Here is an 18,942-nt window from a genome sequence, read left to right on the forward strand (position 1 = left end):
TGAACTCAGGAAGTGAACAAAGTAGGGAGATGTAAAAGGATTGACTTGTAGTACTGAGGGCCCAGTGGAAGATATGCAACATAATTTTGCAGTTTATTTAGTCCATTTGGTTTTGTTATTTTCTCCAGCTTCAGTCAATGACACATTGTAGGAGTAAAGGCAGAAGTGATCAAAGGCTGATGTGTGGTATACAATAAGTGTAAGACGCTCCAGGAGAAAGGGGAAAGGAATACGCTTTTACAAAGGCCTACCGTGCCAAGCACCGTGCAACGTCTTTTTACAAATATTATCGCATTTGATCCTCACAATCATTGTCCCCATTTTACAGCAGAGAAAACTGAGGCAATCAGAGGTTAAGTGGCTTGCTTAGGATCACACAGCTAGTGTTTGAGGCCAGATTTGTACTCAAGTCTTCCTGATTCCAGGCCCAATATTCTATCTACTGCACCACCCAAGAGAGCAAAGTATAGAGTTAATCTTGGATAAAGATGGAGAAAGGAGAAGAGTATAGCTAGTGTTGGGGTGATAGCCTAGGAAAGAATTGAGGTGTCAATGGACTGAAGGTCACAGCATGTATGAGGAACACAGTTTGATTTAGAGATGCAGAGACAGACTGACAACAGATTGTGACGAGATTAAGGAGTTGCAGGGTTCATGACCAGGGAAGTGGTGCATTTGTGAGTGATGGCAAGATCGTGATCAAGTTGGTGTGGGGCTAAGGTGGGGTGGAAGTGGAGGTCACGAGCAGTGGATAAGTCGAGGAGCTGTGAGGTCGGTGTGTTTGAAGGAATGTCAATATGTATGTTAGGAGTTGAGGGGGAGAGAAAGATTGTGAAGCAGGTAATGAGCCAATTGAAAAAAAGAAGTGTTTGGAGGGTGGAAGACAATAGCTACACAAGTTTCGAAATGGTGGCAGATATGGATGAAATGAACTCTACAGGTGGAGAGGTTACTGAGTTATGATGTGTGGAGAGAGAACTTACGAGTGGCAACGTGGAATAAGGAGTATTCCAACTCCCCTCTCCTGACTGCTGAGTCAGAGGGAATGAGTGAAAGTATAGCCAGTGCTAGAAAGGGAGGCCAGGGAGCCCGTGTCACCAGGAGCGAGACAGATCTCTCTGAGAGCCAAAGATGGAAGGAGTAGGAAAGGGAAAAATTTAAGATAAAAGCAGGTTTGTTGCCCCTGGAGCAGGTATTCCAGAGAGCACAGTGGAAGGCAGGTAGGGGACATAGCTTTAGTGTGACATATTGTGGTAGGGGGTTGAAAGGGATCAGGTACTGGTATACAGGGAACAGGGCTAGAATGATGGCCAACAGGAGTTTCGAATCATGGGAATAAGAGGGCTTGATTGTGGGCAGTTTGTTAATCATTAAGGAATGAGTTTAGATAGACTGTCCGTAGGGGTTGACCTCCTGGTGGAATCTTACACTCTTGTAGGATGGATGCTTATATTCTGTGGTTGTCTCATATGCCTATGATTTAACAGAAATATAAATCTTGTCAGTATATCTCCCTTTTAATTGCAAACTTATTGGAATCTAGGCAACTCAGGGTGACCCTAATTTTGTTAAAATATCTTATATATCCTTTCCAGTAATGATAGCATCAATTAACTTTGGTAGAGAAAAAAATGAATGAATTAGCTGTTCCCTGATCTTGTCTTGTACTCTCCCTCTTCCAGGCATTTACAAAACCTCCAATGCCTGGAATGCCCTTCCCTTGCAATCTGCCTCTGTAGCTATCATGCTCTTCAAGGTAGAGGTCATGTGCTACCTTCTCCATGAAGTTTCTCCCTGCCCCCACTGAGAGAGTCTGTCCTCAAATTTTCCTCAAATCCAGAGCATTTTGTCTAAACCATTCATTTTGTCCCTGTCACATTTTCTCTTATATTATATTTATTTGCGTACAGTTCCTTTCTCTCCAGTTGATTCTAAATTTCTTGAAGGGAGGAATATACTATATTTCATCTTTGAACCACTACAACCTAACACAGTGTCTTTATAAGGACCAGAATTTGAGAGTACTTTGAAGGACCTACTATTTTTATTCATAATGCAATTTTAAAATAAAGAATAATAATAAAACAATAATTTAAAATAAATAAATAACTAAAATAAATATTAATAATATATTAAATATAATAATAAAATTTTATTCATAATGCAAAGAAAATGGAGTTAGCAGGATGGAAATGTTTTATTTCAAAGTAAAACTATAATATTTGCTTATATTTATTTGTATTTAAAGTATATTGGCACAGATAGAAATTACAGTAAAATTATTGCAAAAAATTGTACCAATTCACATGCCTAGTTGTTCCATTGTCAATAAATATTTACCAAATATGTTGTCCAGCTAAACTAGACCACTTGCAAGTCTCTGTACACCATATCCCATTGTTGCCTTTCTTAACTTTGGACAAGCTTTCCACCATTCATGGAATGTTCTCCCTTCTCACCTCTCTGTCATGTACTTCCTAGCTCACTTCAAGGGTCACCTCACCTTTTAGCAGAAGACTCTTCTAAGTTCCCCAGGTTTGTAGTTTAGGCCCTTTTCTAACCCAGCTACTCTTAAGGAGAATACAGTTCACATAGTTGGGTTGCTATTTTTATTACATCACCTTTTGCAAGTGATGTACTATACTTGGGTAGCTCTCATCAATAGAAGTGTTCCTTCCAACAGGACACAATATGGCCCATTCATGCTTATCCTGTGTAATTCTTCTCTAATTCCTCTTATAAATTCTCCATAGATGTCTATTTAAGATTCTGGGGTCTTCTAGGGAAGTTAACCATATGTAGGTATCAATGCCATATTCCCTTTAAGCCTTTTTTTTTTTTGCTCTAAGATAAAGCATCATCATAACCAATGGACATATTAAAAACAAACAAACCTCAAAGGAAATTTTTACAGAAAAATAGATAAAAGAAAATAAAATATTAAGTACTAGTCTAACTTTTTATGTGTTCCCACTTATAAATTAGCTATGCTAATAAAGATAGCTAATAAAATGTCATATTTATAGATAACAAAACTTTACAAAACTCATTTCAGTCTTTTCATTATAGCTACTATTGTTTCTTTTTGGGGCATTCAGGGTTAATTGATTTGCCCAGGGTCACACTCTAGTAAGTGTCTGATGCCAGATTTGAACTCAGGTCCTCTTGATTCCAGGGCCTGTGCTCTACCCACTGTACCACCTAGCTGCCCACTACTATTGTTTCTTAATCTCTCCCTGCTCTGTATACTTGCAGATAACTTAAAACTGGGAAGGACAGTCTATATATGGAATGAAAGAACTGAGATTCAAAAAGATTTTGGCGGACTACAACTAGAGGTCTCATCTAATGAGATGAAATTTAGGTCAGAAGAACATCTGGAGAATGGGCCCATGACTTCATTAGTGCAGGGAGCTCCTGGTGAGGAAACTTTCTCTACCAATTCAGCTAAGGACCTTCTCTGTCCCTTCTGGTCTTAAAGAACTGCCTTACAGACTGAGAGGTATAGCCCAGGGTCATACAGTTGGTATATGTCAGAGAGGGGGCTTGAACCCAGGTTTTCCTGGCTTTAAAACAAGCTCTCTATTTACTCTGTCAAGCTATCTCTCAATAGAATATTTGAAAGAGATAAATGAGAAAATCTTACATTTGGGTTAGGGGAGAGAGGAAAGGGAATGAGCATTTTTACAGTGCCTCCTACGTGGCACTATACCAAAAGCTTTGCAAATAATATCTATTTTGGTCCTTACAACAAGCCTAAGAGGTGGGTGGTATTAATATTACTATTTTACAGTTGAGAAAATGGGGACCAATAGAGATTAAGTGAGTTGCCTGGGGTTACACAGCTAATAAATGTCTGAGACTAGATTTGAACTCATGTCTCTCTGACTCTAGGCCTACCACTCTACCCTCTGTGACACATAGCTGCCTCTAATTGGGTGTTTAAAAACTCCACTATACAGGTGCAGGATGAGAGGAACATAATTAGATGATACAGCATGTGGAAAGAAATTGTAGGTTTTAGTGGACTCTATCGATGAGCTAAATTATGACAAAGCCGCAAGAAAACCTAATGAGAGCTCACACTGAATCACTGAGATACAGTGTGAGGGATGTGACAGTCCCCTTATATATTATATATTGATCAGACCTTATATTCTCACCCAAATGCCACATTTTCAAAAGTGCATTGATACTACAGGGAGAAAAGGGGAAGAAGTTGATCCCAAAGAGCAACACTGCCACCCATGGGTAGCATTCATAGGAAAGGAACTGATATTAACTGGGAATGGATATAGGTGTGGGAACCCCATTGTCCCTACCTCCCCAGATAGCATACAGTGGGTAGATTGGATGCGGAGTGGGATGTACACGATTCCAGTTCAGGTCATGGGCCCTGAGCCACTCAGTGACTCACTTATATAGAGTTTTTAGACCAACAGCTGACATAGTGCTAATTTAGGGTACCTTGATCACCAGTGAGCAAAGGCAGTAGGATACCATGGTTTGGATCACTGAAATGTGGGTATTCTCTGAACTGCCTAAAAAAAAGGAATGAGGAGTGTTGCACTTAGCACAATGGCTTACATATAATAGGTGCTTAATAAATGTTTAACGAATGATTGATTGAATGAGGGGCAGGGAGCCAAGAAACAACACTAACTGTGCCAAAATGTAATGGCAGCTGGGAAGGTGGAGCTACCAGGTCTTCAGGTCAGTTACAACAAAGCTTACATACATTCTGGAGACCAAGTTTCACCAGGTCACAGGTACTCTGGACCACATAAAGAAGAGGCTGATCAGAGGGTGAGGGGATTCAAATCCAAGCCATATGAGGATCTATTAAAGGAATGTGGAATGTTTAATGTGAAGATTAAGAGGGGATAGTGGAGCTATCTCCAAGTGTGTGACAGGTTGTTATGTGGAAGAGAAATCATGCTTGCTTGGTCCCAAAAGATAAGACAAGAACAAACAGACACTGGTAAAAGCTCCTAACAATTAGTGCCGTACAAAGTAGGATGGGTCAAAACCCTTGGGGCTGGTGAGTTACCCATCTCTGGAAGTCCTCAAATAAGGGATGAATGTGGCCAAAGGTTTGCTAGGAAGTAGTCTCCTAATTCAGCCTTGTGTTGGACAAGATGACCTCTGAAGGTCCTTCTGATTTTGAGATACTATGATTCAAAGATGAAGATAGTTATAATTGTTAGGTGAATAGATTCTGAAGGCTTAATGATATTAAACATGAAAACAATATGCTCCCCTTCATGCATGAAGACATTGCTGCTAACTCTTTGTGAATAATTCATACTCTTTGGTTACTTTTTTCTTAATAGCAGTGATAGATTTTTACTGAGTGTGTCATCCACACTTGTGCCTCGGCAAATGTGAGATGTCTGGTCAGCCTTAAGGCAGGGTGGTCTGTAGCAATGAACCTGAATTTTCCTCTGTGGTGAAATCAACTGACCTATGGGATTCAAAATCAAAGTCTTGGTTTAATTAGAATCTGGATCTACTATATTAATAACTAAAAAAAAATTTCCCTTTAAATTCTGGTCAATCACAGCGAAATTGTAGGCCACACCTTTAATGTCAAATTTTCCAAAGGTTTGCACAATGAACACCTGAAAAAAAACCCAACCTCATAAATATGCCCTGAGTAAAGTGTACATGCAACTACCTGTTTATGTTTGCAATGACTTAATTTATACATGAAAAATCCATATGAATGCCCTGATTTAGAAATAGGTTAGCACAAGAAAAGCACACATGTTTTTAGCTGCAACTAGAGCAGATGCTAATAAATATTAGGTCTTCAGTTTTAGTTCAGTGTAACTTTTTTGCGGAGAAAAGAAAGATGTTAGGTGTTAGATCTGATGCATTCACTATTCCAAGAAAGAAAAAAAATGACTAATCACAGCATAGTAGTTATTAACCTTATTAATGCATGAAAACTGGCAAAAGGGAACGATAACTATCAATGCAGAACTGCATAATTTGACCTTTAAAAGATGCTGCAAGATAGGAACATTTCCTTAGCCTACAAAATTTATAATGATAGGAAAATAAATTTAAAATGATATATTTCAATTGGAGAGGTCACCATCTTCCCATCTGGGAGGCCTGGTTTTTCTTGGATGTTAGGCTTTCAAGAGACCTTCTTGGGAAAAAGAGGTGACAGCCAACTCATTGCCTAATTGATTTAGGAATAGTGCCCAGGGAGATAGTCCAATTAAGTCTACAAGCCGGCAATTAGCAAGAAGGCCTCTAAATCCCTGCACTGAGAGCTTGTTTGCTTTAGTAAGGACATAAATGTGCTAGAGATAGGCAGGGAGAGCTGGGCTTTCGGGAAAGCTGCTGAGTAGTCCCACAAGGGAGAACTGAAGAAAAGCTAGGTATACTGGGCAGGGAGCCTTCTGCTTAATAGTTAACTGGGTCATTTAGATGATGTATTTTTTTTTTATAACAGACAACATGTAAAACAGCAAACATCCACTTTAGTGTTGAATGTGGAGACATACAACTGTAAAATCTGTTGTTGGGCAAAGTGGGGCAGGATTATTTATCTTATGATAAGTGACAGTCTACACATTTTTTAACCTTTCAACATTCTTCTGGACAATAATGACATTTTGGGTATATTCAGGTATGTTTCTATTACTTGGAAAGACAGTACTCCAACTTCAATACAGTAAATCTGTTGACTAATAGATAATTGTTTTTCAGCTCAATTGAGATGCTACAGGTAAACGCTTAGCAAATTTTAAAAGTGCTATGTAAATGTTAGCTATTATTATTATTTTAGGTTAATAGAGTCAGATGAATTAATTTAATTTCAGGAGCTAAAAATAATTGTCATATTGCCTAAGTCACTATCTATTTTTGTGTGAATTGGCAATGATTTAATCTATGAGATAGAGTCATAAAACTATTTGTAAAAAAAGGAGCTTTTTCAGAATTTAAAAATATGCTTCCTTTCTATTTGCAACTGACCATAACATGAATAATCATCATGCCATTTGTGCATTTAAAAGAGAAGTTAGGAAAGATTTTTCTCAATAGTGGAGGTAAGTGGTACAGTGGATAGAATGTTGGGCCTTGGATCAAAAGACCTGAGTTCAAACCTAGCCTCAGATACTTACTAGTCATGTGACCCTAGGCAAGTCACTCGACCTTTATTTGCCTCAGTTTCCTCTACTGTAAAATGGAAACAATAATTATAGCACAAATGAGATAATATTTATAGAAGTACAATGCACACTGCTGGCACACAGCAAGTCTATATAATTATCCCTTTTTCTTATGCTTATTTACGTCTCTCACTTTGGGTTTTATCATGTATTCTTCAGCATTGATACTTGACAGCACCATAGTACTGAATTGGAAGTCAAAAGGCCTGGCTCTAAATACTGACTTGATAAACTATCTTAGGTAAATCACATAATCTTTCTGAGCCTATGTCTTCATCTATGTAATAAAAAAGGACTAGAAGCTCTCTAAAGGTCTTTACTTTAGTTTAGGTCATAGACCTTTGAAGGTCTATGGAAAAGAGTCCTGACTTGGAGTCGGAAGAGACCTAAATTCAAATCCTCACTAGAACACTAGCAGTGTGATATAAGTAAGTTACTTTTCTCTGAGCCTCAATTTTCTTATCTGCAAAATGGGGATAATTTTCTATTCTACTTCACGGAGTTTTCATGAGAATCAAATGAGATAATGTATGGAAAGTGCTCTGCAGGCTTTAAATTACTACATAAATGTCAGTCATTGTTATTGTTGTTGTTTAAATGTTAAGTGATCCAGCAGAGGTTTCCAGTATACTGAGGGTATCTGAGAGGATATGAGAAGAATTACACAGGATGAGAAAATATGGATGATTTACAATCTGTATAAATGGGTAGAAAACTGATATTTATTAAGTTACAGATCCATCAAAATATTAATGTATTCTCAGTAAAGATTTTTTTTTGAAATTAATACATTTATAATTATTTTAAAAATTCAAGGCATTTTTGGTTAGGATGCTTTGTTGAGAATTGTATTCATTTCATTTTTGAACATTCAGGAATTCTGATTATGGCCAAACACAAAACAATGTTATTTTTTGTGATTAAATGTCTGAAGTTCCTGTCAGGATATTAATGAGATAATCGTGATATGGAAACCACATGTAGAAAGGATAAAGCCTAGACTGATTTGATCAAAAAGTGAATGTGTTATGGGAATAGTTTCGTGCCCTTAATTCTAACATCAGTAATAGAAAAACTTTAATTCATAACTTATCCTTTTCTTTTACTCACCTAGTTTAAACAGAAGTACACCTAGTGGCCCTCTGTCAAACCTGAGGAACAGGAGATCATGAACGTCAGTACCGTGGGGAGTGTGAGGAACAAACTGAGGAACTGTCCACTGCATTTGAATTAGGTTACTGGAGACATCAAAATGTTTATTAAGTTGCAGTGTCTTCCTTGGGGAGCAGTCTTCTGCCAAAAGCTGTACTTTAACAGGCGACAGTGCTATGTCAAAAACCTGCAGATCCCCTTGGGAACTTCCAACCAGTAGGACGGCCCCGCCTGGGTGGCAACTAATGACTGTAGGCAAAATTTCAGCCTGAGCCAACAGAGTCACTCTTCGGTGGGCTTCATAGAGAATGATTGAAGAATCTTCACAGCCTAGAATTAGTTTGTCTTCAGCAACATTCCTGCAGCAGCTGATGGCCTTTGATTGTAGTGGTATTCTGGTGACTGTTACACAGTGGATTTTGTTCCGAACACACTCATAAATGCAGCTGTCAGCCATGGGCTCTTTGTCTACACTGATGGAGTGCTCTACTGTGTGCACCTGATAAGGCTGATTAGTGCTAAAGCTAGCATCAAGTGGATTCCATTCTGTACGGATGAAACTCAGAACCTGTATGAAAAAAAAAAGTATATTCAGACAAACATTTATTTTCTTCTTTCATTGCATAATGTGCTGTATATTAACTACTGTGCTAGCATCTTATTAGAAACCATTTACTTCCCAATGTGAACTCAGCAATACAAAATTTAAACATAAAAATAAAATAGCAGCAGGAATAGAATTTATCTTTAAAAGTATTGGTTTAAACTTTTTTGGAGGGTTTATGAAAAACATAAAACAAAAAGACCTCAACAAATACCTATGTACTACATGAATGACATAACTAAATAGTCTAAATATGACTTAATTTTTTTAGGCAAAAGAAATAGAAGGGGTACCAAAACTTCCAATAATATTTGTTTGGAGGAAAAAGATAGACCCAGAAAGGTTAAATAATTTGCCTGAAGGCACATAGGTAGTAAGCTTCAGAGGTGGGATTTGAACCCAGGTCCTCTGAGTCAAGAGCTAGTGTTCTTTCCACTGTACCACACTGCTTCCCATTATCACACTTATTATCAAACAAGTGAGTATACATAGTAATGATTATTTGGGATAAGTAGGGAAGAGATCATTTGTTTAGATTAGAACATCATTCTCTGGGCACTGTAAATATGATGCTATAAAGCTTCAGTGGAATTTTTTTTTCTCCTGGGGGCTGGTAATGATGGTGGTGGTGGCAGTGGTACAGTGAAGAGCTCAAGAAAAGAAAGCATACAGGATGCTAGAAAATGCCCATCAATCAACCAATTAATCAGTCATTAATCAATCAACAAAGTTATTAGGTATCTACTATGTAGGAACTAGGGATACAAAGTCCAAAAAACATAGTCTCCGTTTTCTCCCTCTTCTCCCTCCCCAGGCCAGACCTGGCCACACCCATTTGAGGTTTGGAGAGGGAAGGTGTTTCCCTAGAAGAAGAGTTCCATGGTGGTATGACCCTAGAGAAGACTCATAAGGGAACTGGGTAAAGTCACATAACACAGGTAGGTGGAGGACCACAAAGCATGAAGCTCTCAGGAAGATGATCTGTCTTCATTCCCCACACTCCCTATTGCTCAGGAAGGAAGCTTGCCACCCTGAATGTCAATGCCCTGAGGCAAAGACTCTACCCTATTAGTCATCAATGATAATCACTTGTTTTTAAAATAACAAAAAAATTATAGGCTAAGACCTACTGACTATTGTACGCTGATGATATTGGTGACACAGGAAATTTTTAAAAAATACTTTAGTAACAAAAGGAAAAAACTACTTAGCATGATGGAGGGAAAAAAGCATTGGACTCAAAGTTACACGATCCAGGTTGCAGGCTTGGAGTGAATCAGCCATGTAACTCAGGAAACTATTTAATTCCTTTTAGTGTCTGTTTCCTTGTCTGGGGGAAAAATCTTTCTCTGCTTATTTCATAGTTTGGTATGGATCAAAGAAAATGATGTAAAAGCACTCTGTAAACAATCATCCTCAAAACAAGAAAGAACAAAAATATAACAAAGGAAGAATGAGATGGTAACTCACATTTAGATAGCACTTAGAGACTGATGAAGAACTTTTCCTACAATAACCATGTCAGATAGGTAATAAATGATAATTCGTATATGCCCAGCACTTAAGTTTGTAACATACCTTTCTCCCAATAACCCTATGAAGTAGATAGTGCAAATATTATTATTCCAGTTTTTCAGAGGAGGAAGCTGAGGCACAGGGAACTAGTGATGTCACATGGCTAGCTAAATTTGGGATGGATTTGAACTATGGTTTCCTAAAATGAGGTCCAATGTTCTTTCCTCTATACCATGCTGCCTCTCAGTAAAATAACATTCTAAGAATATGGACATTCATTTTAATCACATATATACATATATGTAAGTGCATACATATATACATTATATACACACATGTGTATTTTATACACACATATAATACATATTATATACACATATACATACACACATACATATATATCTACATATCTACATACACACATACATATATACATATATACATACACACACATACATATATATATATATATATATATATATATAAACATCATTGAACAAAACTCAAAACTAAAAATAAAGGTAGGAACAAAAATATCTCTATTATTGAAATGGATGTGTCCCAATGACAGACATCTTGGTCAGAAACTTCATAATCAGAGGCCAAAATAATATGAAAGGTATGCAGTCATGTGAGAAGATGAATTAGACTTGTTAGGCATAGCCTAGGACAAATGGATGGGAAATTACAGGGAGGCTCAATATAGGAAAACCATCCTAATAATAAGCACTATTTAAAAGTGGAATGGCTGTATCAAGTTCCTTGTCATTGGAGGTTTTCTTTCATCTTCCTTCCTTCCTTCCTTCCTTCCTTCCTTCCTTCCTTCCTTCCTTCCTTCCTTCCTTCCTTTCTTTCTTTCTTTCTTTCTTTCTTTCTTTCTTTCTTTCTTTCTTTCTTTCTTTTCTTTCTTTCTTTCTTTCTTTCTTTCTTTCTTTCTTTCTTTCTCCTTTTTTTGCAATTGGGGTTAAATGACTTGCCCAGGGTCTCACAGCTAGTAAGTGTCAAGTATTTGGTCTGAGGCCAGATTTGAACTCAGGTCCTCCTGACTTCAGGGCCAGTGCTCTAACCACTGCATCACTTAGCTGTCCCTCTTTCATATTTTTTTAAATGGTGTTGCTTTTCTAAGCTGTAGTACATGATTGTGATGAAATATCATTGTGCTATAAGTAATGACAAGCAGAATTGTTTCAGAAAAATATGGACTAACACGAACTGATGCAAAGTGAAGTGAGCAGAACCATGAGAGTATTGTACACAGTAATAACAATATTGCACAGTGAAGAACTGTGAATGATTTAACAATTCTTGGCAACACAATGATCCAAGACAATTCCAAAGGACTCACAATGAATCATGTTATTTGCCTCCAGAGAAAGAATCGATACTGTTTGAATATAGTCTGAAACATACTGCTTCCCTCTCTCTCTTTCTCTCTCTATCTCTGTCTGTCTCTGTCTCTTTGTCTCTCTCATCTTCTTGTGCAAAATGCTTAATATGGAAATATTTTACATGATTTCACATGTATAATCTATATTAGATTGTTTACTGTCTGGGGGGGAATGGGAGGGAGGAAGGGAAGGACCTTGGAACTCAAAACTTTAAAAAATGTAAAAGAAAGTTTTAACATGTAATTGGGGAAAAAATAAAATATTCAAAAAAATTCTGAACTTAAAACCAAATAAGGTGAACATTTCCATATACAAAGAATAGAAAAAAAGACTATATATGAAACCGTGAATATTTTATGAACAATGAGCTTTTCTAATACATTCAACATGTTATCCCCAAAGCTGTCTTACTTGACTGTATTTTCTATTGACTTTTGTTCTTTTTCTTCTACACATTTTTATTTTCACTTTTGGAGTCCCTTTTCTCCACAAATTGGAAAAAAAAATAAAACTTTTGGATCTGATCTGCAGAGTTAAGCAAAACAAATTCCACATTGGACATACATTCTTAAATACACATTCTAGAAATGTATGTATTGTTCTGCACCTTGAGTTCATCACCTCTCTGTCAGGAGGTGGGTAACATGTTTTATCTTGTCTTTTGAAACCATAGTTGGTCATTATATTGATCCGAGGTCTTAGGTCTCTCAAAGTTGCTTTCCTTTAAAAAAAAGTCATTGTTACTAAATAAATTCTTCTTCTGCTCACTTCATTCTGCATCAGTTCATACGAATCTACCCAGGTTTCTCTGAAACTATCCCTTTCATCATTTTTTATGATACAATAAAATTCCATTACATTTATACACCACAATTTGTTCCACCATTTCCTTAAATTAGTTCCCCAATCTTTGCCACCACAGAAAGAGGTCCTATAAATGTTTTTGTACATATGGGTCATTTTCCTTTTTTTTTTAAATCTCTTTGGGGGTACAGGCCTAGTAGTAGTATCATTGAGTCAATGGGTACGCAGCAACTTAGTGACCACTTTGGTTAGAGTTCCAAATTGCTTTCTACAAATGCACTGTTCCACCAGCATTGTATTAATTTGTCTACTTTTCCTTAGTGTGTACAATTGCTATTTTCTTTTTGTCATTCTTGCCCAGGTTATAAGTATGAGGTAGAATATGATCGCTGTTTTAATTTGCATTTATCTTGCCATTCGTGATTTGGATCATTTTTTCATCATTATTGATTGCTTCATTAGATACTTGCTCACTCATCTCCTTTGTCCATCTCAATGCAGATTTTTAAGAGGAGATGGATGACCACTTTTGGGGAACTCTACAGAGGAGATTCTTCTTTCAAGGCTGAGTTGGAGTAGATGACCTCTGAGGTCTCCTCCAACTCTAAGATCTAAGACTTTGATTCAAAAATAAATTTTTGTATCTAATATATAGAAGATGAATTATAGGGCATCTTACACACACCTCCTCTCTGCACATTAATGCCTGATAAATCTGCCATCACATGACCCTGCTCAAAAGTCTTCAATGACTCCCTGCTGCCTACTAAATAAAATCTAAACTCTTGTGCCTTCCATTTAAGGCCTTTCATGACTTGACCAACCTATCTTTCCAATTTCATCTCCTTTGACTTCCCTAAACATACATTATACTCCAGCCAAATGAGATCACTTGTTGCCCAAACACACTGCAGATTTCCCACCTCCACATATTTGTTCATATTGTTGCCTCTGATCGGAAAGCCCTTTCTCTCCCTCCTTTGTGAAATCACATGGATCCATTAAAAGAAAGTACAAATACCACTTCTTCTCTGAAGCCTTGCTTGATCCTTAAGTCAAAAGTGATCTCTCTGTTTTCTGAATTTCTATAATGTTTTCTACCTTTCTTATGAAATTTAGACCTTTACTGCAGAATAACTATTTGTGTTGTACTCTTATCATCCTTAATAGACTACAAATGCCTTCAAGGTGCAATCTTGGTAAACCTCACAGGAACTAGCATACTGCCTTTGATATAACAGGCATTCAATAAATATGTGTTGAATGAAAAAAACAATTACATGTGAATGAAAATAATATCTGACTTTCTAAAAAGCACTTATGAAGTATCTAATATGTGCCAGGCACCAGAGAAACAAGCAGAAAGAACAGAACGATGCCTGCTCCCTGAGTTGACATTCTAATGGGAATGGGGGAAGAGAAGTACAAATAAAAACGTACAGTATAAATATAGGCTGAATAAATACAACTCCGTACAAAATATTGAAATAGTTTGAGAGGGAGAGACAATAGTGGTTGAGAGAATTATGAAAGGCTTTATGAAGAAGATAATGTATGAGCTGAGTAAGAGGAAGAGAGGCTCTCTGTGAGGCATAGGGAATGAGGGAACACATTTTAGTTATATGAAATGGCCGGTGCAAAGGCACCAAGATGACAAAAGGAATGTGTGGAACAGCAAGAAGAGCAGTTTGTCTGGAAAGTAATGTTCAGGGAGGATGGATGAATAAGTTGGGGGCAGGCCGTGAAGGGCTCTAATAACTTTAGTCCTGGAGGATAAAAATCCTGCTGGAGTTTAGCAAGTATGGGAGAGGCAAGGTCAGATAAGAATTTAAGGGAAATTAATTTGGCAACCATGTGTCAATTTGGCAACCATGTGTCAATTTGGCAACCATGCGTCAATTTGGCAACCATATGTCACATGGACTAGAGGAAGGAGAGACAGTAAGGCAGGCAGACCAGTTAGGAGGCTGTTGCAGTAAAAGCAGTTCTTAATCAAGGAATTGCTATACTAAGAGCATGCCTCCTACTCCCATCTCTTGAAAACACAAAAGAAAAGATCATAGCAAAACTATTTCCCAAACTCAAAAACTCATGGATGTTGCCAATTTAATCGAAAAAATATGAGAAAAGAGAAACCTTTAATATTAAACTACTCTCTAACATATCTTTTAAAGAGATAATGGCAAATATAAAGTCAGAAATAGGGTATGGGATTCAAGAACAAAAGGAATCAGAATATTATTTCATTAGTATGTAAATGAGAAAACCCCCAAAATAAGTTATCACAAACAAAATGCCAGTCAACTGAGGTGTGAATTAGTAAGTACTAATATTTACAATATTAGATTAATAATCTAATACTCAATTGTACCTATGAGATCATCAATTTGGGAGTTCCTTTTGATAATGCAGAGAGCAGCCCATCCATGCCTGCCCATCCTAGGCAACTTCTGTTCCTATTTTACCAAAAGTTAGCCAGAAGGGGTCTTCCCCAGATACCAGAAGCCTATCTTGATTTCTCCCAACATCATGAGGACACCAGTAGAACACTCTGGCTGTCCACCTGTCATCTCTCACTCGTGCCACCTCGTCTTCTCTTCCAGTCATATAGATGCTTCATGACTGTTCTTTTTTAGAGTAGCCCATTGATTATATTCTGCAGCCTTTTCACACTCATTATGCAACTCTCCATTGCTGTTGATGTGATACTCATTTTTAGTTCGTCAGAATCAGTGGCATTCCAGGCATTGTCACCATGTAGCAATCAATGAAGCACAGTATTTATTAAGCACTGGCTATATGTTAGGAACTATGCAAACCTCTGGGGATACAGCAAGTTTTCTTAAATGTCAATAAAAGAAGGGCCTTTGCTTTCATGGAGAACTTGGTATCAGTAAATGAGCTTTGTGTTTTCCCCAAGCAATCCAGCAAATTCTCTTCCTCCTTTTTAAGGCTGAACCAAGCTCATCCATCTGTACTAATTGTCCCAAATAAACACATTATTAAATAAACTCTATAGTATGTTAAAATGCATGTTGGAATCTGGACAATAGACGTTCTCCATCTATTTGGTCTTATCTGTGTATATGAATAATGGGCCAGAAACCTGTGAATGATTCCATCTATTCTGTACATATCTTATATTTACCTAGTTATTTATGTCTCCCTAATTATAATGTAAGCTCATTGAAGACAGGGACTGGTTTTTTTTTTTGTCTTTCTTTGTATTTCCAGTGCTTAGCAGAGTGGCTAGTACATAGCAAGAGCCTTAGAAAAGTCTGTTGACTGATTACATATTTCTTCCAGGAGGTTCTGCAGTGCGTTGGGGCTTGATGCAGTCAAGACCAATGTCCTCTACCAACAAGAGTATCTGGAGAACTTCACCATCCACAAGGAATTTTTACTTGACCTGGCCTCCTCTAATCACAATGGTGAAACTCTTTGTCAGGCACATACCTCCTTGCTTTTTGCCTCACTTGATTATTAATAATAAGCACAGTGGGATCTTATATTCTCTACATGTTTTAGCTAATTGAGAGATGATTAAGGTGTGGACCATTGTTGAAAATTGCTTTCAGAAGCCTGCTTGTTCTTTATGAGCGTTCTCATCTAGGAGGGCTTCAGTTTTTGCGCTGATGACTCCTGTAAAGATTTTATAAAGATGGGAGAGTAAATCTATGGATCAGTAGTTATCAATGTTCTTTCTGTCACCTTTTGTAGTATTAAGAAGATCCAAGGTTTCCCACTTGCCTTTGTTATCTTTCCTTGCATCTGATACCTTGTATATCAATCCCTTAATGCCCTCACACTTGTTTTATGAGCATAAATCTCTGTTTCTTTTTCTTTCCCTGTCTCTGAGAAAACAGAAATGAACTGGGCAGCCCTACCCTGTCTCTGTTCAGTTATCATTATACCATGTGTCCCAAACAGTGGTCTTCTCCATTCCCTGATGACTGATTAAGAAAGTATTTATTAAACACTTACCAGGTGCCAAGCACAGTGCTAAGCATAATGCTAAGCATGGGATTAAAAAATAAAAGCAAGATAACTTTTCCTCTCAAAGAACTCATACACTAATTGAGAGAGACAAGACATTTTATAAAAGAGTTCAGCTTCAGGAAGGGAGGGAATAAACATGTGTCAGGAACTGTGTAAGAGCTTTACAAATATTATCTCATTTAATCCACTGGAGGTAGACACCATTATTATCCCCATTTTACAGATGAGAAAACTGAGGAAAACAGCAGTTAAGTGACTTGCCCAGTGCTACACAGCTAGTAAGCATCTCAGGCTGGATTTAGACTCAGGTCCTCCTGACCCCAGGCCCAGTGCTCTATCCCCTGTGCTATTAGCTGTCTCTTCAGGGTAGATGGTAAATCCCAGAGGATCGTAGGGTATAGAAGGCAGATTTTAATCTCCCCCATTAAAATGTAAGTTCCTGGAAAGTAGGGATTACTTTATTTACTGTATTTATGTCCCTAGTGCCTAGTATAGTGTCTGGTACATGGTAAGTGCTTAAAAAATATTGGATGATTAACAGATTCACGTGGTATGAGCAGCAATGCAGGACAAGGGGCTTCTAGGGCCCTCATCCATCCCCATTGGGAAGTGAGTCTGACGGGAAGAGCAGGACAAGTGTTCTGGGTTCCTGTAGGGGTGGAGATTGATGGAGGAGTCAGTGGCCAGTTGGGAAGGGGAAAGGAAGATTGGGGGATGAGGACTCTCACTCTGACAGGCTCTTTAGTGCCCAAAAGAACTGTGGATCCTCCTCTTTCAATATAGATTTTTTAAAAAAAATTTTTTGGCATCCTTAGCCCTTGCCAGCCTCACTTCATTTTAAGTTCTAGCGCTTTATATTCATTCCTTTTTGTTTTCCTTTGCTTTTACCTTCATTACACATTTTAAAAATTATATAAATTGCTTTGGTGAATCCTCTGCGTATTCACACGTCTCTTCTGACGACTCCAGTTTACCCTCTTCATTAGAATGCTTTGTTTCCCTTTGGGTCTTCAGAATGTAATCCTTGAGAGCTTACCCCTCCTGGGCTGACTTCTTATATTGCACTGTACTCCATGGCATCCTAACTACCATTCCACTGAACCCTTTAAAGTCTACTCTCCTGAAATCTAGCATGCAAATCAGATTACGCCCAGCATGTCCTTTTCTATCACAAACTCTAGGGAGAAATTATTTCCCCTCAAGTTCCCAACATTTTCACTCCTGCTCCCCTCAAAAAAAATCCCAGTTCTTTCCTCTTAGCAAGAATCAGATCCAGAATAAAAGTTTCTCCTGTGATTTTCTGTCTTGTGAAGGATGACATGTTAATTAAGGCAAACTGAAATGTCATTAGCTGAAATGTCTGATTTTGACAGAAAGACATCAGATAATGCTAGCATATGTCTGGATAGTTTAAGTCCTCTATCATTATTATATGATGCCTCTGGGCCAGGCTAATGACCCATTTCCCAAATTGAGAACTGAGGCTGAGGAACTGGGACTGACTTAGAACAGTAGGATTCATGTCTCCCATTTCATACTGATCTAAAGCATATACTCACTGAGTGGAATGGTGGGTAGATTAAATCCAAGTAAGTTAAATGTGCATGTGATGTGGTTCTACAACATATCTTGTATTTATACATTTGTGAACATATTTTATTCCCTTTGTGAAACCTAAGTTCCTTGAGGGCAGGGACTCTACTCTAATATGTAATAGGTGCTTAATAAATGCCTTAGTTTTTTTCCCAAAAAAATTTATTTAAAATCAAAGAAACTGGCTTTGAATTTTAGTTCTGACACTTAATAACTGTGTTAACTTAGGCAAGTCATTTAATCTCTACAAGCCTCAGTTTCATCATCTGTTAAGTGAGGATACTACCACTTGCATTCCCTATCTTGTAAGTTTTTAGAAAAGGACTTTGTACGTTTTAAAGCAGTGTAGGTAAAATACACTTTATTAATCATTACTATTGAATGCCAAGCAAAAGAAATTTGGTTAAGTCAAAAGGAGCCACACAAGATTTTTGAAGAAAGGAGTGATATAACCAGATCTATACATTAGGAAGAAGAGGTTGGTAACATTGGGAAGGATGGCTTAATAGGGGGAGAATGGAATTGGGAAGGAGAAGGAGGTTACTGTTAAGAGGCTACTGTGAGATTCTAGGAAGCTGGTAACAATGGTGGTGGAGTGAATCAAGAGGTGGGGATAGATTAGAGAAGTAAGAGATAATATGTAATTAGAAGTAATAGGACTTGGTATCTAATCAAACATGAAAGGTGAAGGAGAGGCAAG

General features: G+C 37.6%; 1 protein-coding gene across 6 annotated transcripts in view; it reads right to left on the reverse strand.

Annotated features, from left to right (window-relative positions):
- WDPCP (WD repeat containing planar cell polarity effector) overlaps positions 1–18,942 on the reverse strand; it is a 361,091-nt gene that overhangs the window by 172,091 nt on the left and 170,058 nt on the right. For all 6 annotated transcript variants that reach the window (XM_020985463.2, XM_020985462.2, XM_020985466.2 and 3 more), the window contains one exon: positions 8,298–8,907. In XM_020985463.2, the coding sequence (XP_020841122.1) occupies positions 8,298–8,907 (610 nt within the window). The remainder of the gene's footprint in view (positions 1–8,297; positions 8,908–18,942) is intronic.

The sequence above is a fragment of the Phascolarctos cinereus genome, unplaced genomic scaffold, assembly GCF_003287225.1.
Source record: "Phascolarctos cinereus isolate Bilbo 61053 unplaced genomic scaffold, phaCin_HiC Scaffold_2;HRSCAF=192, whole genome shotgun sequence".
NCBI classification, from domain to species: Eukaryota; Metazoa; Chordata; class Mammalia; order Diprotodontia; family Phascolarctidae; genus Phascolarctos; species Phascolarctos cinereus.